We start from the raw sequence: 23,177 nt of genomic DNA on the forward strand, positions 1-23,177 counted from the left end.
GCCGAAGAGGGAGGCCGCTTCTTTCTTCAGTGGGCACATACAATGAAAACAGACTGACCTCCATGAGCCTCAGATCGGTGTGGGCAGGAGGCCGGAGCCACAAGATTTCCCTCAGCGGATTTTCCTCTTTGCCTCTGACCTTTCCCTTCCCTTGTCTTTCCCCGATTGCATCGAAGCCCATTTAAAGATACTGTGAAGGCAAAGGCAGTGCTGATTTTAAGATTATGAGCCATGAGAAAAAAAGGTCATTAGTGAAATGGCCTGAACACTCTGTGTGCACTACTTAAGGAGACACGAAGTGTTACTCCAAGGGTAAGAACAAGGGCCCATGAGTAGATGAGACAGCGTGAGATTTCTGGCTTCACATAAGGTAACACTTTTTATGACTTCCTGCTGTCATGTTTTCCGTCTGTCATTGAGGTAGCAAAGGACTATTTGACCAGAGTAAATCCTAAAAGTGCCCTTCAGCCCTCCCCCTTTAGGATTCTATGATCCCGGATGATCATTGACCGTGGAAGAAGGAAGAACTGCGCAGATGTACTTCTTCCCTCTCAGTGTGGCAGGAAACCCGACAATGGCCACCATTCATGCACTTACATGCTCTCCTGCTCTCAGTCTTCCCAGGGAGCCTGCAAGGTCAGTGCCGTGACCGAAGCCACGTTCCAGATGAGGAATCAAGGCCCACAAAGTGAAACACAGACCCAGCGGGGAAGCCAAGATCAGAACCCCAGCAGGATCCCTGCTCTTAGGCACAGTACCAGATGCTCTTAGAGTGTGGCCCAGAGACCCACAGGGACCCCCAAGACCCTTCCACACGGCCCACACGGCCAACACTGTTTTCATGAGAATACCAAATGCTCTCTGCCTTCTGAGCTACGGCTCCTGTAGGAGTGCACAGTGCATTCTTCCAGTGGATTCACGGCGGGTGATGACATCATCACTGTCCGCGGATGCAAGGTGCGCTTGGGCACTCGTGTGTGTTCAGAATTTTTTCAGGTTTAAGGTCTCCTACGATAAATGTTGACAGACATAAGCCACATATACAAAAGGTCTTTGGGTTCCTCAATGACGTAAGAAGTACATGGGTGTTGAGACTGCAAGGTTTGTGAAGGGCTGAGCTGTCCAGTGTTGCCTAGTCTCTAGCGTGTGCGTGTTGTGTGTGTGCTGGGGGGGGGGGGGGAGATACAACTACAAAACAAATTTCAAAACAATAAGGAAACAATAAACGATAAAACAAGCTCAAAAGCAATGGGAAATGAGCAAACCTATCCGGACTCAGTGCTGGCTGAGCTGCGCTCTCCTCTCTATTTCCTGTTTCCTCTTCGTTCTGCTGGCAGCTGAACTGAAACAAGATTTGCAGCCCCGCCTGCATGACATTAGCCTGGCCTGCCACCAAACTAATGAAAACAATTAATCAGCATGGTTCACTAAAAACTCTTCAGATTGGTAATAACACTTAAGAAGAAACCATTGGCAATGTCATATGAAGTTGTATTTAAATTCAAGAGAAAGACATTTCATTTAGAACTTGCTAAATGAAGACACACTGGGAGGGAGGGCCGTTAACGGGAGAACCAGCTGCCTTTCTTGCTGCCGCAGCAAAGAGCAGCTGAGTGGGACCCCAAGCAAAGGCAGGGGAGCCAAACATGGTGGGTCAAAGAGGTGGCTGCCCACCTGCCCTGTGACAGGCCCGTGGAAGGCACAGCCGGGACAGACAGGATCAGTAGGATGTTGAAAGTCGAAGACTCATGAGAGCCAACACAGACACCGCACCTTGCTGCTGATTTCCCACTGGGAGAATGGGATTGACGGCTTTTCTGCGTCGGCGGCCCCATCAGTGAGCCCCCTAACTGGACGTGGATAACAAGTCCATCTGGAGATAACAATGCCGTCACGCAGACAAACCAGAACACACCTGCCCCTGTGAGATCTGAATGACACGATACCAAGCGCCTCTGAGTCACAGTACCTGTCCTTGGGCAATGGCGATCCTGCGAGGTTGACCACCGTAGGAAATATGTCCATGTTGCTCGTTGGCTCGTCAATCTCTAGCCCAGCCTTTATCACCCCTGGCCACCGAAGAATGCCCGGAATCCGGATACCTCCTTCCCAGTTGTTTGCTTTCCCCCCTGGAAGACCAAAAAAAGAGGCAACAGGGAGACGTATGTCTTTTCAAAGCTTGGTTTAAGGCTCATTTCAGTATACTCTTCCATGTTCAGCATGGGGCAGGTGATTTGGAAGAGCCAAGTGCTCTAATTACATGGATTCAATAAAAATTTTGTGAGCAATACAGCATACATGGTGGTGAAAAAAAATATGACATGGTCCCTACTATGCACGAGATAGGCCAGCATCGCCTAGTGGTCACGAGCTATGACTGTCATCGGGGAAACTCAACTCTCAGAGTAAGAAAGGACTCAAGTCAATGACTATGGAGTCACAAAGTTGAAATTCTATTTCTACTTTTGCCAGTGGTCATAGGCAAACCAATAGTACCCCAAAATGCCCATGTCTACATCCTCAAAACCTGGGGATGTGGTACCTTTCATGGCCAAAGTGCTTAGGATTGTGGATTATCTGAGTGGGTCCAGCGTGACCACAAGGGTCCTTAAAAGGGAAGGAGGGAAGCAGGTATACGGTATATCTTACAGGGGAATCATATCCCCAGGATAATCTGGAATATGACCCTGGATTATCTGAGTGGGTCCAGCGTGACCACAAGGGTCCTTATAAGGGGAGGAGGGAAGCAGGTATAGAGTATATCTTACAGGGGAATCATATCCCCAGGATAATCTGGAATATGACCCTGGGTTATCTGAGTGGGTCCAGCGTGATCACAAGGGTCCTTAAAAGGGGAGGAGGGAAGCAGGTATAGAGTATATCTTACAGGGGAACCATATCCCCAGGATAATCTGGAATATGACCCTGGATTATCTGAGTGGGCCCAGTGTGATCACAAGGGTCCTTATAAGGGGAGGAGGGAAGCAGGTATAGAGTATATCTTACAGGGGAACCATATCCCCAGGATAATCTGGAATATGACCCTGGGTTATCTGAGTGGGTCCAGCGTGATCACAAGGGTCCTTATAAAGGGAGGAGGGAAGCAGGTATATGGTATATCTTACAGGGGAACCATATCCCCAGGATAATCTGGAATATGACCCTGGATTATCTGAGTGGGTCCAGTGTGATCATGAGGGTCCTTATAAGGGGAGGAGGGAAGCAGGTATACGGTATATCTTATAGGGGAACCATATCCCCAGGATAATCTGGAATATGACCCTGGGTTATCTGAGTGGGTCCAGTGTGATCACAAGCGTCCTTCTAAGGGGAGGAGGGAAGCAGGAGACTCAGAATCAGGGCAGAGAGAGAGGCTGGCTGATGCTATGCAGCGGGCCCTGAAGATGGAGGAAGGTGCCCCACACCAAGGAATACAGGTGCCTCTAGATGCTGGAAAAGGCACGGAAACACCTTCTCCCCTGGAGCCTTCACAGAGGCACACAGCTGTGCCAACACCTTGATTTTAGCGCAGGTGGACCCATTTTGGACACCTGCACTCCGGAACTATAAACTAATCAATCTGTGTTGTTCTGAGCGACCGAATTTGCGATAATTTTCAGGGCAGCCATAGGAAAAGAAAACGCCAGCATCCGTGCCTCACATCCCCAACGCATCCGATTGAGTATTAGGTAGAATTATTGCAAATGCCACGTCCAGTGTCTAGAACAGAAGTACAGCAGCACCCGATACGGCCCTTTCCGTCAATGCTAGTACTTTTTTTTTTTTTTTTTTTTTAAGATTTTATTTATTCATTTGACAGAGAGAGAGACAGTGAGAGAGGGAACACAAGCAGGGGGAGTTGGAGAGGGAGAAGCAGGCTCCCCGCGGAGCAAGGAGCCCGATGTGGGACTCGATCCCAGGACCCTGGGATCATGACCTGAGCCGAAGGCAGTCGCTTAACCGACTGAGCCACCCAGGCGCCCTCCGTCAATGCTAGTACTTTACTAGCAGGACAGCTCTTACCATTTCGTTGAGGGAATGAGCTCTGTCCATACGAGGTCACTTGACTCTAAGCACACAGAGCAGCACAGGGGTTTGGGGAGAGCATGGTGTGGTCAGCTAGCTCCAGTGGGAGTGGCTCTGCAGACAAAATGCTCTCCAAGGCCTGCAACGGATGTGCCTGGAGGGACACAGGCAGCGACCTGCCAGCACGGGGCTCAGAGAGCCGAGGGCTGCGTCCCCCCAGGCCATGCAGGAAGCACACAGACAGGTAAAACCAGATGCATGGTTTCCCGGAAAGTCCTTCCCCACAGCTTTAAAATGCACTGAGCACAGCTGAACACCACAGGAATAATAACCATGGGATGTCAGGCTGGAAACAAGGGAGAGAATGGACGTTCAGCTCCTTGAAAATACCTTTTCAGACTTTAGAAAAAAGAATGAAATAAAGAGTGAAATGAAGAAAGTTGAAGGACAACGCAGATGCATAGCAAGGAGAGAAAGCATGAATACGAGGCATGGTTAACAAAGGATGCAAATGCCATCGAAACTTAAAAAATGGATTACCGGAGACAGAGGTTCAAGGGATCTTGAAGCAAAGCTTCACTTATGACTGTCATGCTGGTTTTTGATGATGGTACACTGATTGCAGAATGAACTGTAGCTCACGATTACAGCCTGAACTCCTCTTATAAACAAGATCTTAAAACTTCAGGCACTAAATGTTTTGTATGCACAGACATCAGGGAAAATTCACACATAAATTCATATTATAGTCTGCAGTTTCTAGAACGGCCTCCATGAGAAGTTGAAAGTATCGCACTAAATCTTTTCAACATGATCTTAAGGTAATTATCTGACAAATACTGTTATTCTTGCATCACAGATATCACATCAAAGAATAGGGAAGTTCACTTTGCTATAATTTATTCAAGTTGTCAACAGCTGAGTGAGGAATCACAACCTGTGAATTAGTCTGATTATCCTTCTGTGAGATCAAGCACATAGAACTTTCACCTGCTTATTCGTAGAGTAGATCAGGCTCACGGCATTTCACCTGCTTATCCTTCTACTCAATCAAACTCAGAATGTGCACCTGTTTACCCTTTTTACCAGATCAAGATAATGGGATTTTCACCTGCTTATCCACACTCACAGAATTTAAACTTGCTTATCCTTCTACTAGACCAAGCTCATAGACTTTCATCTATGTATCCTTCTACTAGATCAAGCTTACAGAATTTAAACTTGCTTATCCATCTACTAGATCAAGCCCATAGACTTCCAACTGTTTATTCTTCGAGATCAATCTCACAGATTATGCACATGCGAATCCTTCTACTAGATGAACCTCGTAATATTTTCAGCTGCTTGTCCTACTGGATCAAACTCACAGATTTTTCATCTGTTTTTCCTTCTGTAAGATTTAGCTCACCGGATATGCACATGCCTTCCTTTTACCACATAAGCCTCATAAAATTTTCACCTATTATTCTACTAGATTAAGCTCATGGAATTTTTAAAAAAATCTATTCTACTAGATCAAACTCATAGACTTAACTCTTACTCTTCTTCAAGTTCAAACTCACAGAATATGTACCTGCTATCCTTCTTGATGAACCTCATAGGATTTTCATTTGTTTTTCCATCTATGGGATCAAGCTCAGAGAACTTTCATGTGTTTATTCTTCAACGAGATGAATACATACAAGACTATCCTTCTAGATGCACATGATTATCCTTCTAGATAAACCTCATATAATTTTCAGATGTTTATCCTTCTTTGGGATCAAACTGATAGAATACGCACATGACTGTCCTTCTACTAGATCAAGTTTGTAGAACTTCACTTAATTTAAGAACAACAAAGGAAGTTTGCTCCGTAACATAAAGATCTTGTTTAATTAATGGCTACAGTATATATTTATTGCCCCACTGGTTAACATAAAAGAAATAAAGAAGAAGGTAGACCAAAATACCACAATAATGAAAAAGAATCCTTTAAAAATGTATCATCTAGGTGCAATGTGGCGTTGCAGATTGGATCCTGAAATGAAAAAGCACATTAGTGGAAAATATATAGTTCAGTTAAAGGTGATGTTCCAATGTTAATTTCTTGACAGATAACAGTGGTTATGCAGAAGGTTAATGCTGGAGGAAGCTGGGTACAGGGAAAGCAGAAACTATCTTTAATATTTGTAATTCTGTCAATCTATACTGATTCCAAAGTAAAAACCATACTAAATACACAGAGATGATATATGTGTGTTCCCCAGTTGATTAAATACTTGCATTCTCTAGATGACATCAGGGAAAACGATATGGATTACTTTGCGGGGTTTTATATGTACTGTTTTTTAAAAATGTTTTAAAGATTTTATTTATTTGAGAAAGAGAGAAAGTGGTGGAGAGCGGCAGAGGGAGAGGGACAAGCAGACTCCAGGCTGAGTGGGGAGCCCAACAAGGAGCTCGATTCCACGACTCTGAGACCACGACCTGAGCCGAAGTCATTCACTTAATTGACTGAGCCACCCAGGTGCCCCTATATGTGCTGTTTCTAATGGCTAAATTTAACTGATCATGTATGATGTGATATGGACTATGATATGTATTTCATTAACTAAATCCTTACATCTCCCTCACAAGGGCACTGCTATGACTCCCCATCTATAGAAGAAAAATATGACGGCCGAGAATATGCATTTCATCTCATTAAATCATTACACCTACCCCACAGTGGTGCTACCTTTACTGTCCAATTTATAGATGGAGGTTATCTATACATACACCTGAGGGGGCTGAGCAAAATTACATACTGAAGGTCACTGATCTAGTGAGCTAGAGCGCAGATAGAAAGCTTTGTTCAACACCAAAGTCTGTGAATTTGCACAATTCCTCAATACAATTTCACCTCTGGTGCAAGAGAGAGCTGGTCCTGTCTTGCCTGTATAATGTTGGAAGAGGGCCACAGGTGGGCTGGATTTAGAAATTCAGAAAGACAACTCTGAACCACAGGCTTAAGAAAAACTGGGACACTGAGCACATTCTTTTATGTTCCCAAGAGTCAACAGATGTATTCTTTAAGGAGAAAGGCAATGTCCAAGGATGGTTTCCCGGGGCTCCCCAGGTGAAGGCAAAGGGACAACTAGCTCCAAATCTGCATGTGAGCGGGCCTGAGACGTGCCAAACCTCCCATGCCTTGGCTAGAGTCTCCATGTCTTAGAATAGCACTTCCATGAACATGGGCCACAGATGTCTCTTCAAGATTCTGACTTCCTTTCCTTTGGATATGTACCCAGGACTGGAATTGCAGGATCACAGTCTCTTGAGGAACCGCCATCTTGTTTTCCACAGCGGCTGCACCACTTTGCATCCCCACCAAGAGTGCACGAGGGTCCCCTTTTCTCCACATCCTCACCGACACTTACCTTTTGTCACAACAGCCAAGATATGGAAATAAATGTCCATGAACAGATGAATGCATAGAAAAAATGTGGGATTATATAGTCACACACACAGTGGAATTGCAGGCAGAGGCAAGAAGGAAGTCCTGCCATTGGAAACGACATGGGTGAACCTGGAGAGCATTATGCTCAGTAGAATACACCGGACACCAGAACGATGAATACTGCGTGATCTCGCATACGTGAGGAATGGAGACTAGTCAAACTCAGGGAAGCAGACAGCAGACTGGCGATTGCCACCAGCAGGGGTTGGGGAATTGGGGGGATACTGGTCAAAGGTACAAGGTTTCAGTTATGCAAGAAGAGTCAGTTCTGGGATTGAATGTGCAACAAGAAACTACAGTTAACCATACCGCATTGTCACACTGTATACATGACCCGTGCTGAGACAGTAGATCTCGAGTGTTCTCACTACAACAACAACAAAAGGAAGACAAAAATGGTAACTATGTGAAGTATCAGCTAAGTTAAATAACTTGATTGTGCTGATCATTTCACAATGTATATACATCCCCAATTTTGAATTGTGTATCTTAATTAAGTGTACAATTTTTATTAGTTTTAAAAAGCTGAAAAAACCAGCAATGGAAATACTTGCTTTTATTTTGTAAATATGACTCAATCTCGTCATAAGAAAACTGAATGGTTTTTCCATCTCTCTTACCATTTCTGTAAATGCCTATCCACTTATATAGGCGTGCACACACACACAATGTAGACGGTGCCACAGGAATCCACGGGCTTGTCCAAGGTACGTATCTATCATGAATCCGACATCAGGGATCTGTTCTGCTCTAGGAAATTTGCTGAGGTCCCAGACCTCCAGGTGATGGAAGAGAAGTCTCTGAGATGTATAACCACTTGGAAAACAAAACAAAACTCCTCGAGAGATCCTCAAGACGTCACACCCTGCCAAAGATTCAAGATCCCCTAGAGAGTTCCAAGCCACGAGCAGCCCCCTGGCGGAAGAGTTCTATGTGGGTGCAGGGAAGCTTACCTGTGCTCAAGTGCAACGCTCAGAGCACCCTCAAGGAAGGCACAGGATTTCCTTGGGATCCAGTGTGGTGCAGCCCCCAAACCCAGCCGTCCACTAACCACTTGCATGTACGGGGTGGCAGGACCAGGTACAGTGTCATCCCCAGCTACTTTTCGGAAGACAAACCATCATACTCGGGACGAACTCTTACACCTTGTATGAAAATACGAACCCACTGTGTATAACCTAAGTCTCTCATCGTACAGTTACGAATTTATATTCAGAAACTAGAGAAATATATCAATAAACAGAATCTCACCCAATTTTCTAAAGCTGTAAAAGGAGTGTTTTTTTACAACAGCAATGGTAAAAAAAAAAAAAAAAATTTAAAAACTGTTTAACAGATGATAAACACATCCGTGCACACTCTCCCCAGGGAACAACATGTTTGATAAAGTATGATCACACATTTCCAGGCATGTGTTCATGAGCAAATATCCTTACTTGTCAGATGGTGTAGCTTTGAGTCTCATTCCTCATTCCCTGGAAAGGGCTATGTGCAAAATGCACCCGTTGGACTTAAAAAGGGCAGTACACACTTCTGCTCTCCCAGTAACTGCGACGGTTGCTACGGTTGTCCCCGAATGAAGTTCACAGGAGCTCGAATGCTGAGCTCCATTCATTTGGCAAGTATTTATTAAGCAATGACTTACAACGACCAGGAATAATGATGGAGTGCCCCATGTTCCAGGAATGATTCAAGCTCCTTGCAGATATTAACTCATTCCTTCCCCACCGCCCTCTATAAGGTAGGTACCCCATTCCACAGCTGGCAAATCTCTGGCCAACAGGACATGGCAAGCAAGTGATAGAACCAACTAGAGCTCCAAAATCGGGGCTACTGAACCCTAGCTTTTCCTGATTCTCAGAATCCCACAGGGAACACAAAACTGTGTGAACAAGGATCTCACCCCACAGAAACTCCAAGTCTCCAAGGACAACTCACATGACCCCACAGATCCCTCTGACTGGGAGTCAACAGCACAGGGAGGTCCCTAGGAACGCCCGCCCTGACTCAACAGAGTCTTGATTTAAGTCGTGAAGGAGAATTAAGTGCAGGAAAGTTGGAGGCAGCTTACAAGAGAAATAAAGAAAAACAGGGTAAGAAATCTGGATTTTTTTTTTTTCTGAAAATGTATGAGTAAAGAAAAGAAGCAAGGTCTAAATTTAAAATCTGGTCAAGTAATTGTCAAAGTCACATGTCTCTCATCTAGATGGTCCTTTGCCATGATGGGTAGTCACAAAGGTATGATGGCTGAGCTCGTCAGTCTCTCCAAGCAAGTGCAGAGAAAATTCTACCATTTATTACCAGACTGTTGTCAGGAACAGCTGCTTCTGAACCAGGCTTCAATTTTTGTCCTTTCTAATGCTGCCACCTGGCAGGTCAAATCACTTTCAGTGGCAAGAGTATATGACAGTCATTCTAATGCTTGATCAGGGTGCAGAGTTTTATGAAATACAGTCTTGGCCATTTTTCTCCTCTTGGGCATCTCCATGTCTGCATAACATGGTTTCTCTGGATTGATGCAAACCCCAAAGGGTACAATTTGCATTCAATGCTTTCTCACCCAAGATGCTATATTTTACTCTTTCCTTGATTTATTCAGGCCAGACGAGAGATACGATAGAATAATGATCTGCAGGGCGCCTGGGTGGCTCAGTTGGTTAAGCGACTGCCTTCGGCTCAGGTCATGATCCCGGAGTCCCTGGATCGAGTCCTGCATCGGGCTCCCTGCTCGGCAGGGAGTCTGCTTCTCCCTCTGACCCTCCCCCCTCTCATGTGCTCTCTCTCATTCTCTCTCTCTCAAATAAATAAATAAAATCTTTAAAAAAAAAAAAAAAAAGAATAATGATCTGCATTCTATCAACCTATTCTGATGGCAAAATAAAGAGCAACAGTCTCCTGATGTCAGTGCTCAAAGAGGGGTAAAACTTTGGAAAACACCCTTAAAATGAATTGACAGTTTGAAAAGAGTAATTCCTTAAGGAACATGACCTCAAACTGCTAACTCCTCTGTGTAGGGGTCGGTCAACATAATTGCTTTCCCAACATTCATCCTCTGCTGTCATACTTTGAGACATCACATCAAGGAATGAGTGTGGCTGTGTTTCAATAAAACTTTATTTACAAAATCAGGCATCGGGCTCCATTTGTGGATCCCTAACACCACAGTTGCCTTAGCCCTGCCCTGAGTTACTGAATTTAGATTGTGCTGTCAGGTAAGTGCAGCAAGCAAACCTTATTCCATGATATTAAATCCTATAGTATTGAGTGGAAATGTCAGTGAGGCTTCTACTAACAATGCATTTCTTCACTCAGCTGAGCACCTTCTTATTATCTCCTGCGAGTCGAAAAACTAAAGCATGTATCTTGGCCGAGAATGTAAAGAGAACCATGTCCTGGGACTGATCCACCTCTGCACCATCACACCTTGGTTGAGCTAAGTCTCACTTTAGTGCTGCAGGAAACAGCTTGTCCCATCTTGCCTTCTGGAAAGTTCTGTGTCTGGATGTCTGCTCTGCCAACCCCCAAATGATTCTACACATCCTTGAAAGCCTGGACAACATGATGCCCCTCCTATTGAATTAAGCCCCCAACGGCCACCACAGCAGGCGACGTTTTCCTACTGTCCATTTCCTCCGTATGTTTCCAGTTCCTTGTTTATGGGATGCCTGACAATCATGACGATCAATTCTGTGCACATCTCATCATCCCAGCAGGAACACAAGCACTTGAAAACAAACTAATTCAGCACTTAATCAACTGACGTCCTTTCCAAATTATACTGGCCAATCTATTTCTTGAATGAATGAAATAATGGATGAATCAGTGAACAGTATGGCTGGGGAAAAAAAAGGCTCTCCTGTAGATGACTGTGATGAGAAATTCTTATTTCCAACGTTCTGTTTGTCCGTTAACATTGCTAGGACTTTTCACTTCCCTCATCAACTGCATTCCAAAAGTTCTCTCCTACAGAGTCTTACCAAACTCAGAAGAGAGCCTCACCTTGCATGTCATCCAGGAAAAGGAGCTCATTACCATGAAATACCCCAACTCCCCGCCTGCCCAGAGCTCAGTTTATGTACCGCCACCATATCCTTCCCACTGTCCTGCACTCTGCTGCCATGCAACCTCAGCCTCCCTCCGCACCGACCACACTAGACCACATCACTTGCATCTGCTCCGGCTCAAACGTGAGTAAATCAAACACCCATCCTCCAACCACGAACCCTGCCCCCTGATATGGATTCTGCAACCATGGGCCCAAACTGCGGTATTTAACCTTGTGGTATCACGGCCATACATTCTACCAAATGAAAACAGTGCAATGAAATCCTTCTGTCATGGCACTAAGATGTTGATCATTCGGCAGGTCTCTTCTCTGCTTAAGTGGACAGTCCCAATCATTCCAAATGGCACGGCAGTGTTCGGGGTGCTTGCTAAACTTATCCTATCTATGTGGTTGTGACTATTGGCTCCGATCATGTAATACACCATTGTCCATCATATTCTTGCCCAAACACTGACCCCCATATAAACTCTGACTTGAGTTGACATCTCCCCAGTAAGACACCAGCTGTCAACGAAAAATGCATCTGTTCCCCATAAATCTTGATCTTCTCAGAAATTGGAGCTTCTCAGTGATGCCTTGTACGTTAGCTCTCTATGGAAGTTCACCCCTGATCATCACATATGCTCCAACCTTTCCCACGACCAAGTCCTGCTTATAACAGCCTGCCTCCCTGCACAGAAAATTTCTTAAAAGAACGTGAGAAATTTTTCCCCTTCCCCTACCCTTCCATCCGTCCAGCCTCTGTCCCCACACCTCTCCACTAAAAATATACTTGTGAGCATCATGTGGGTAATAAATGAAATGGACCTGTGTCTTCATCTTACTGGCCATTTTAGCACCACTCACCATTCATGCTTTTCCCTGAATCTTCTCTTCTCCTAGTTTTCCAGTTCCTTGTTTATGGGATGCCTGACAATCATGACGATCCACCTCTGCAAATCTTATTTCCCAAATCACTCTGTCAACATTGCCTTTATGATATCATCATTGTCCACATCACCTTTTAGGTAAGAGTTCCTCAGGGCGTGGTCCTTGACTCTCTTCTTACACGAAACAATCTCATACACCTCCCCACCTGCCAACCAAATATAGCTCTCTGCCCATGAGTCTCAATTCATGAAGAGAATGTCCATCTATCTACACAACCACGTAAGCCAAAAACACAAGACCCATCATGGATGTCTTTCCTTGTCTCCACAATCAACAACCAAACAGCAGTGGATTTACCAAGGTCTTCCAGTCCCGTCTTCATCTACTCAAACTATGTATCCTTCGAACCCAAGCTCAAGAATTTTTTTTCCACTTATGTATTCAGTCAGAAGTGAGGCACTGTTGTAGGTCCCGTGGATACAGAAGTGAGTAAAACAACACGTATGCCGTCACAGATCTTGTATTCTCATGGATGACAGTAATGCCTTGCATGTACTGAGTACATTTGCCAACACTTTGCACGCACTGACTTGTTAATCCTCACAAAAGTTCTTCATGATATTCCTCTAATAACAACCATATTATTCCAGCTCTAAAGATGAGGGACTGGATACACAGTCATTCCTCAGTTTATTATTTGCATGCGTCTACCCTTTCCTTATACTGGATTTGGGCAATATTCTTCACACACAATTTTAACTACTACCCAAATGGCAATAGTTATTTTTAACACATCCCTATTGGACATATTAACTTGGATGTGGGGTATCTCATGAGCCACATCCCCTGACACTCCTGGTTTAGTCTTCCATCTCTAGCAACGCCAAGCTACTTTTCTGCTCACCGTAAGCATCTCACTCCCACCTAGAATGAATTCCTCACTTTTCCTCTCCTTGCCAGCACTTAAAAACATCAGCCTGCAAAAGGTCATCTCTCCCTGGGAGGCCCTCGGAAGTCCAGGTTGGGCTGACTACCTCTAAGCATCCGTTCCTAAGAGTTCCCTTAGTTCGTTATTCTAAACTATCTCTGTAGATCTGCCTCTCAGCATTAGAATATGAGCTACAAGAGCTCAGGGACCCTGTCTCCTTGGCCTTCATGCCCTAGAAGCTTGCCCATGCTTAGCATACTGTACAGAGTCAATATACGAGTGCTTGTTGCTCGAATGTAACTGAATGAGCACACTCAGAAATGAAGACAGAATGCGATCTTCTTTCAAAGGTGAAAAGGCTGCAGATGCCTCCCGGCACACTAAATACCCACACCAGCAAGACAGGGCTACTTTGCCTACTCTGGGGAAGCTGATGAAAATATCTGTCAAAATCTGAAGTCAGAACCTACATGTTGCATAACCACCTTCTAATAAACTCCCAGACCCTCTTGCTGTTTGGTCTTGTTTTTTTTTTTTTTTCCTCCAACAAAAGCATCCACTGCTCTCTGAAAGTTGTGTTACTGCATGAGGGCACGACACGCCAAATTCAGGGAGTATAAGAAGCAACTCATAAGCCACCCAGACAGGAGCCAAATTGGTTGCTTTTGGAATCCGCACTTAAGGTAAAGGAGAGATGCCAGGAATGGGAGGGCCTCAGACGCGGGCGTCAGGGAATTTGGAAAGCCTTTTTCTGCACGTGGGGGAAGTCTACGTTCCTGAACGGCTCGGGAAAATAGGATTTCTACCACCCCCATGCTTATGCAGACGCTGTCGATAGAGTTACTTCATCCATCCCATTGACATTTATGACTTGTGTTTAGGCAGAGTAAAAGGGAGGTGGGGGGAGAGCCTCCTTCAGGATGACCTTGATTGGAGAGAGGAATGGAAATGAAGCCAGAGCTAGTCTAACCGTTCTCTTTCCAACACTACAGGGACTTTTCTGCTCTGAGAAAGAGGCAGAAAACTCTAAACGCGACTATAAGAAAATCTTAGGGAAGTTATTCTGGTCCCAGCAAAAAGAGGGTATTTTAGGGGAGAAAGGGGGAGATACTCAGGTATGGTACCAGGAGCAGAAGGAAGAAAAATCTGGGACACGTTCACTATTCATTCAGCAAGTATCTACTGAACACCTACAATGTGGTTATTGTAGCAAAGAGACAGAGAGGTGAATAAGGCACCCCAGATCCCTGCTCCCATGGGATTTACATTATAAGAAGGGAGATAGATCATGAGCACAAAATTATAAACAGACAACATATCAGATGCACAAGAAATTTTACTAAGTTGGTATGTTGAGTTCTGATTGAGGGAGATCTCCAGGGAGATCTTACAGAGGCAACACGGGAATGAAAGATCAAATCAAGGAACTGCCAATGGAGAGGCCCTATGGTGGAAACAAGATTAAAATGCTGGGGGACCCCAGAAAAAAGCAGACAGGCATGAGGAAGATAAAGCAGCTCTACGTCATGGTAGGACTGTGTACCGCCAAGGTGCAGACCTCACATTTCATTCTCAGTGGGTGGGAATATAGTAGAGTGTTTTAAGAAAGGAAGAACAGTTGAGAAGACAGAGGAGACAGAGACTGGAGTGATGTGTCCACAGGCTATGGGAAGCCAAGGATTGCCAGCGACCAGCAGAAGGCAAGGAAGGATCCTCCAGTAAAGCCTTCAGAAGGAGCAGGGTCCTGCTGATCCCTTGATTTAGGACTTCTGGTGTCTGGAAGTGAGAGAGAACAACTTTCTGTTGTTTGTAAGCCATCCACTTTGTGGCTGCCCTAGGAAACTCAGCACGGTACAGTGAGCGCATGTGTATTAAAGCTCATCCAGGTGCCTGGGTGGAGAGTGAATTGACAACAAAGAAGAATCAGGAAGATGCGATCATAGAGCATGAGTGTGTAGGTAAAGAAGTGAGGGGACTCAGGGCAGAGCCCCAGAGGTCCCCACCTTTGAGAGGCAGGTCAATGGAGTAGGAAGAGCCGGCACTGATGGTTGAGCAGAAGCTTCCAAGAGTTTGCTTACACCCATCTCTACAAGAAGCGTTCTAAGAGCTTCAAATGTTGACTTAGACATCAGGTGACACAGAGTGGGGTCAGCCGCTCCTTCCACGGGAGAACCACTATTTATAGGACTATTGCCTTGAGCTCTGGTCCAGATGAGTGTGCAGAATGAAGAGAGCTTTCTGAGGACTCCTCCACCACAGACCCAACACCTGCCCAGGGAACATTTACACAAACGGAGAGCCAGGACTTGTGCATCCCAGAGACAATTCAGGATCACATGGAGATCGTACATCCTCTGTTCCTTTAAAAGCACCGATTCCTAATCCCCGCTCTCAAATTAGCAATGTGCACATTTTCAATATTTTAACAGCCCTGCTGGAATTTTTACATTTAACCGCTATATGTGGTCACAGGCCAGTGTAAACGTTCTGACATTTTGTTGTTCATTTATTTATCTTGCTCTTGGCGAAAATCCTAACAGCTCAGTATGGGAACGCTGTCAGATTAACTAAAAGCACTAATGGATGCAATGCTTCCTGAATTCTTATGTGGGAACATGGATTGTTACTTGGTGGGCTAGGTTTATTAGGTTGACACAATCATTCAGAACATGTAGACAGTGGAAGGAAAATTGATTTAGGAGATTCTCAGAAGTAAATGTATCAGGATCTGTTAGGATGAAGACATTGCCAAGATTGCTACAATTTCACTAGGGTCATATTCAAAGTCCACACTGGACCCTACTTCTATCTCCCAATTTCCTTTGATGCCTTTTGACCAACACGGTTTACCCTTCTCTAAATCTAAACAGGAGATTCATGCTGCAAACACATTTCCTTCAAAAAAAAAAAAAAAAATGAGAGAAAGTATTAATGGTGTCACTATTCCTTCACCCCTATAATATTACATTATTTTTTTTAAATGAAGACTACCGCAGGGATCTTCTGTCCCTACGATTAAAAGGAAGATTGTGTTGAACTCTGGAGAAGGATGATTTAACTGTAGCCATTCTATGCAATTCACCCGCAGATTCCATTAGGCAAGTCGATTTGATTGGGTAATATGGTAGGAGCACTCACTCATACGTTTAAGATCTTTCTGAGAGGTTTTGATTGAGACTAAAAATCATTAACTGTTCAGAAAAAGATGCTCTTTTGATCAGGGAGTTTAAACAGCGCGATTCCTCTGTGTACGAGCGTGCTGGAGTTGACAGCTTTACTAAACGAGATGTGACACTGAGAAGAGTCTTTGGTCATCTCCTACGGCTAGAAGGAAACCATATCTTCCTTTTAGGGCAGCCGCCTTTTAACGATGTTGCACTGTAAGCCTGATTCCACCTCGATCTGACAAAGGGATAATGCTTTGCCACAGCAACGGGGCTGAGATATTAACACAGCATCATATGCTGGTGGTATTTCTAGCACTCAAGCGAAATAGCAGAACACTGCTCACACATCCAATGTGTTCCTCTTAAAAAAGAAAATCAGGGAGTAGCTCCTGACATGCTGTTAGGGTTCTATGATAACCCTGGTTTGCGACCGTCCTTTGGGACCCCCGACACTCTCTTTCCGACCCACAGCACTGATACCTCCACGAGAGTCAACTGTCACGGCAAAATGCTAAACCCATCTCGTCTTGCTCCTCACGCATCCCGAGATCCATCGGCCGGGGGACATCTGGTCATCTCCCTGAACCGACGCGCTTCACGGCAGTCATAATGTGACTTTCTCAAATCACGTATTACTTTGTAACCGCTTCCGTTACTGTGATTTACGTATGTGTCTCACCGGCAGCTGCTTACCTACTTTGGAACGTCGCAGGCCTTCAGCGGAAGAATAAATAAAAGGCTGAATGCGTGCATGCAATACAACCCGTCACTCCATCCTTAGAGACGCTGTCATCTCTAAAATAAAATAAAAACGACTCTCTCTACACAGGCCATAACCTCGCTGAAATACGGCGATACACCTAATCTTAATCTACGGGAGTAGAAGTTTTCACTTCTCCCTACACTAAAATAAGAGGATGAACAGAGGGAGGGCTGGTCGGAAGAGGGGCTGCCGGGGATGGGTTAATCCTGCGCCGAGGAAACACGACGGGTCATTCACCCGACCCGCGTCAAACAGCATTTGCGTGCCGCGCTCTGCCGAGGTAACAACGGCAAGCAAAGGAAAGGGCCGTGCACATCCTATGAAGGTCATCCAGACCGGCACTCAACAGGAATCTTTCTGTCCGAGGTTCCAGAGAACCAAAGGTGTGAGCAAGGTCCCTGCCCCGAGGTGCTCCGAAGAGGACGGCAGACACACATATGAAGGTGTAAAGAGAAGTACATAGTAGGCATGTTTGGGACAGATAACACACTACCCTCTCTCCACCTCTCTGCCTCGCTGCTCTGTGACGCAGAGCGATCCAACTCCTTCTCGTTGCGGGACAAGCCGCGTGCTGTTTCTCACCCCCAGTGCTACGGTATCGAGTATGCGCAGAGCTAGACGCAGAACAAGAGAGCAAGCACACACCGTGGCTAACTCCTTCCAGGCTTGCCAACTTTGCAAACATTTCCGGGGCCCCCGGGCCTCCTGAGGCTCTCCTTGTCGTATGCACCACTATTTCTTGTGCCTATAAATATTGATGCCTTTACTAAATTCCACGGTCTTGGCTTCCTGATTCCACACACTCAGTCACCCACCCAGCCAACCACCGGCTGACCCTGAGTTCCTCCAGGGCACAGATCACATTTTATATTTATTTTTGCCTCAGGCCCAGGGCCAGATGCACAGCCCAATCAATATTTCTAAACCAATTAATGGACCAAAGCATCCTATTTATTATCCTTTCCTATCTTTGGAGGTAAACTCGGATTCCCTGCATCCCTGGGAATCTCTGAAACATCCATATGAGAGAACATAAAAGGGCAATCAAGCACTTTTTCACCTTATGCTAGGGAAATTTTACAGTCACCTGCTTTCCTGGGTGTTACACATCTTGTTGTCTTAGGGAGGTGGTCCCCACTACCTGGGACACGATGAGTCACCATGGTCACCTCCACTCATCCTGCCCCATGGTGCAAAAACCCACAGCCACCGCAGATTCGGGTGGGTGTCCTAACCCTTAGCACAGATATGCCCCTGTGGGCCTGTCGTCTAAGTCTGTGGAATGGGTCGCCTTTTATCGCAATGAGATACGTATGTCTTGTATTCACCATGTGTGCACGCTACAAGCAACCTGGGATCAGGTCTGATCTTGGTTCAATGACTAAACCTTCTAAGAACCCTGCCACAAATGGGCTTTCTGATTGCATTGCATCCCTCTTGGGATCAATGTGGGTTAGCTGCCGTGTATGGGAGCATTTCTTTCCCATCTTCAGAGAAGTCAAGAGCAAATGATCTCCCTTTCTTTTGTAAAGATGGAACTGTATTAAAATTGAACATTTCTCCCCTTCAGGGCAGATCTTGAATGTTCTCGATGAGTTGAAACTGGCTAATAACACCCTCGTCTACTTCACCTCGGATCAAGGAGGTCTGATCTACTTTGGACTACCTCACATCCCCAACGACTAGTCTGATCGGTCTTGGCGGTGGCTTAGCTGAGGCTGTGTCGGGAATGAAGCATGAGCCTGAAACGCTACTGCACATCGAGGTTGGCAGAATAACCATCTCCCAAAGAGTGGCACAACCTCATCCTCCAGAACTGGTGCCTCTGAGACCGTCCACAGCAAAACAACTTTGAAGATGTGATTAAGAACCCCGAAAAGGGAAAATCAGCTGCATGACTGGGTGGGACAAGTAGAATCATAGCAGTCCTTCGGGAACCATATGTTAGAATAAGTGAGTGAGGGAGATGACATTATGGAAACAGAGGTCAGAGAGAGAGAGGAAGGGAGGTCCAAAGACTTGTGCACTGTTGGCTTTAAAGATGCAAGAAGAGGTCACCAGCCAAAGAACACAGGTGGCCTCCAGAAGCTGCAAAAGACAGGAAATCAACTGCTTCCCCAGAGCCTGCAGAATGACACAGCCCTGCTGTCACCCTGATTTTAGACCAGTGAGACCCATTTCAGACTTCGGACCTCCAGAACAACAACTTTAATAAACTATGTTGTTTTAAGCCAGAAGTCTGTGTTATTTTGTCATAGTGGCAACAGGAAACTGATACACAGCTTTATTGTTTTAACCAGCTATCCAGTATAGAGGTTGAGTTTACCCTGGGTGAACATGCCTTCATTCCAATGTCCTGACCTACAAAGTGTGCTTTTAATCTCCGTGGGGACCGTTAACAGAAACGGCGACATGGTCACTTCCCTGGTCAATGCCTGCAACGCAGTCAGGTCCTGTATACTGCAAAGTAGCGGAGGGACAACATCAAAGCTCAAAGATCAAGGCAAAGTGCCCAACAGGTGAGCTGGGAGGCCAGAGCTTACCGACGTCGGCAGATTCCTCACCTTTATAGATTCCGTTACTGCCTCCGTGGACTTCTCCCTTGGTGCTCACCTCTTCCACATGGGCTCCTTGATCCGAGGTGAAGTAGACGAGGGTGTTATTAGCCAGTTTCAACTCATCGAGAACATTCAAGATCTGCCCTGAAGGGGAGAAATGTTCAATTTTAATACAGTTCCATCTTTACAAAAGAAAGGGAGATCATTTGCTCTTGACTTCTCTGAAGATGGGAAGGAAATGCTCCTGTACACGGCAGCTAACCCACATTGATCCCAAGAGGGATGCAATGCAATCAGAAAGCCCATTTGTGGCAGGGTTCTTAGAAGGTTTAGTCATTGAACCAAGTGTCACCTAGAAGCATCATTTGAAACTCTAGGCATTATGGAGTGATTCTGTACAGAGACATGAGAAAGCATTCTGGAAAATCAGGCCCTGAGATCATGACCCACTTAGAGGAAGGTGCAAAGGGTTCTGAAGATATAAAGAAGTCTACCAGTTTCCCTTATTCAGTGCAAAACACCAAACCATCAATGTTCTTCTTCTTCTTTTTTTTTTTAAAGATTTACTTATTTATTTTTGAGAGAGAGAGAAAGTGAGGGTGGAGGAAGGGGCAGAGGGAGGGAGAGAATCCTTTTCCTTCTACTTTCCTTTTTCTTGTCACATCTTATTCCCCACACTTAAGACTGTATACTACCCGCCCACATAGCAATGCTTCAACACAATCACAGTTTCGACAAAAGCAGTAAGAGTAACAGGTACCATTTACTGAGCAGTCTCTGCCCGCAAATGACTATTACACACTCCCTTATTTAGACACTTGAAACCCTATGAGTAAACAGTGTAGGCTTCCTTTCTCAGATGGGAGGAACTGCGCTCTGTAAGGACAGTGACCTGCTGAAGCTCACACTAAGTTAGGAAGTTGAAGAGCCAGGAAGTAAGGGTTAAACCTTATTCCAAAGGCCAGATTCAAAAACCTTACATAGTTAACTGGATGGACTCAATGAGAATCACAGAGCACTAAACAACATATAAGGGGAGAAAAATAGAGATACCTACTGAAATACTCCTGGATAAAATGTTATCATAGCTGCTTGTCTTCTTCAAATTAGTAGAGGAAGAAGGGAAGGGAGGATGGGGTATAGATTAAACAAGATTAGGCATGAGTTCATGGCTGTTCAATGCACATCAGGGACACATGCAAGTTTACTGCACTTTTCTGTCTACTTTCTTTTATGCCTAAATTTTCCATAAGAAAAAAAATAGATGCTGCTTGAAGACAGAAGGGGCTGAAATATGGACGATCTGATTAGGACGTTGCTGTCAGCTGTCAGATCAGAAGTAAATGAGGGTCAAACTAGAGGAACACAATTTGTGATCTCCACAGAGAACCATATACTCATATGCTGCCAGTTTAATTTCGTAAGTTAACGCATGCACTTATACTCTGATTGAGGTATTAGGGTCTGACTCCATTTTTGATGCTTGACTGCGAAGAGCTCTTAAGCCTCGCCAGTCCTTATCTGACTTGTGCCCAATAAGCCAATAAGAAAGCCTGGGTGCTGCCCCCTGCAGTGATGTGGGAGATTCAAGCTATGCCAGCCCCTGCCTGAATGCCCCACCCAGTCCCTGCCTCCTCCCACCATGAAAGGTCAATCATTCTCCTTTCCCATCGCTCTCAAGCTATTTTCAGACCAGCCTGGGAGCAACCTTGCTCCCCGACCCCCAGAAAGCCTCATTATGTGAGTAATAAACCTTTTCATAGACTCTTGCTGTAGGTGTGGCATCATTAGTCTAGACATGGGAACCAAATTTGGGAGGGGGACCATCTCATTACTGCAGGATAACCCACAGCAATTGAAATTTTACAAGGACGCCAGGTATCCCTTGCAGCAGGAATGATAAGTGAATATGAGCACATCCTACCTGGCACATAGGTCATGCCCTGGTGGGTACAAGCCCTCTGCTTTGGGGCTGCACCTTTACCTATGTGGTCCAGAAAAGGAGGACAGGGGCTGCAGAGTCAACTCTCCACAGAGGTGGCACGGATGACTTCTGAAGCAAAAGCAAAACCCAAGTCATCTGTTACAAGACATATTTTTGCTATTTGATTGCCAATGCCACAGGCTACGGTATGTTCAATCTTCCTCAATTTTTTAACTCACATAATAAACATTCCAAGAAGCCACACCATATACATAAATGCCATACTCAGAACCAAGGAATAAGATGCATGAGGGCCATTTTAGATTTGTCTCCCATGATAAATCATTATCAGGCAGACGTTGATTGTGCTGTTATTTGGTACAGCAAAGCAAATCACCTGTGTGCTTGGGGATATTTGGCTCTAACACTAATTTAAGCTGTATCATTCTGAATATGGTAATTAGTTTAATGAGTTAAAGTAGGGAGCAGAAATAAGACAATATAACCCCCACTTATACTTTGAAGGAAAAATGCCCCTTTTGACTCATACAACAGTTTCTAAGTAAAATAATACAGACTAAGCAGTTAGCAGAGGACTGAAGATTTTACTTCCTTGTGTTGTAATTAGTATTTTGCAAAAGGGTGTGCAACCATGCACCTCCATTTCAAATATAATTCACCTTTCATATAAGAAACTTTTTTTTAAATGTGTCATCCATGATAATTTGTATGGACACAAAACCTACACACGAATATTTATAGCAGTTTTATTTATAATTGTCAAAACCTTGGAAACAACCAAGATGTCCTTTAGTAGGAGACTGGATGAACTACAGTCCACCAATGGAATATTATGCACGCTAAAAAGAAATGAGCCATCTAGCCATGAAAAGACATGGAAGAACTTGAAATGCCTGTTGTCTGGTGAAAGAAGCCAATCTGGAAATGCACATACTATAGGATTCCAACTACGCGATGTGCTGGAAAAGGCAAAACTACGGAGACAGTAAACAGATCAGTGGTTGCCACAGCCTTAGACGGGGAAGGGAGAGGGCAGTGAATAAACAGCACAGGGGACTTTTTAGGGCAATGAAAGTATTCTGTCTGATACCATAATGGTGGGCACATGTCATTATACCTCAGTCCAAATCCACAGAATGCAGGATTCCAACAGTGAACCCTACTGTAAACTATGACGTTTAGTCGGTAACAATGCATCAGCATTGATTCATCAACTGCAAAAAATGTACTGCACTATTTCAAGATATTCTAAGGGGAACTGTGTGCAAAAGAAAGGGATAATATGAAAACTGTACTTACTACTCAATTTTTCTGTAAACTTAAAACTGCTCAAAAAATAGCCTGCTACTTTTTAAAAAGCACCTTTTCAGATT

General features: G+C 44.8%; 1 protein-coding gene across 4 annotated transcripts in view; it reads right to left on the reverse strand.

Annotated features, from left to right (window-relative positions):
* Positions 1–23,177, reverse strand: part of STS (steroid sulfatase) — a 183,094-nt gene that overhangs the window by 42,885 nt on the left and 117,032 nt on the right. For all 4 annotated transcript variants that reach the window (XM_036087981.2, XM_036087974.2, XM_036087977.2 and 1 more), the window contains 2 exons: positions 19,866–20,003; positions 1,970–2,129 (listed from right to left, as the gene is read on the reverse strand). In XM_036087981.2, the coding sequence (XP_035943874.2) occupies positions 1,970–2,129; positions 19,866–20,003 (298 nt within the window). The remainder of the gene's footprint in view (positions 1–1,969; positions 2,130–19,865; positions 20,004–23,177) is intronic.

Source organism: Halichoerus grypus, chromosome X (assembly GCF_964656455.1).
Source record: "Halichoerus grypus chromosome X, mHalGry1.hap1.1, whole genome shotgun sequence".
Lineage (NCBI taxonomy): Eukaryota > Metazoa > Chordata > Mammalia > Carnivora > Phocidae > Halichoerus > Halichoerus grypus.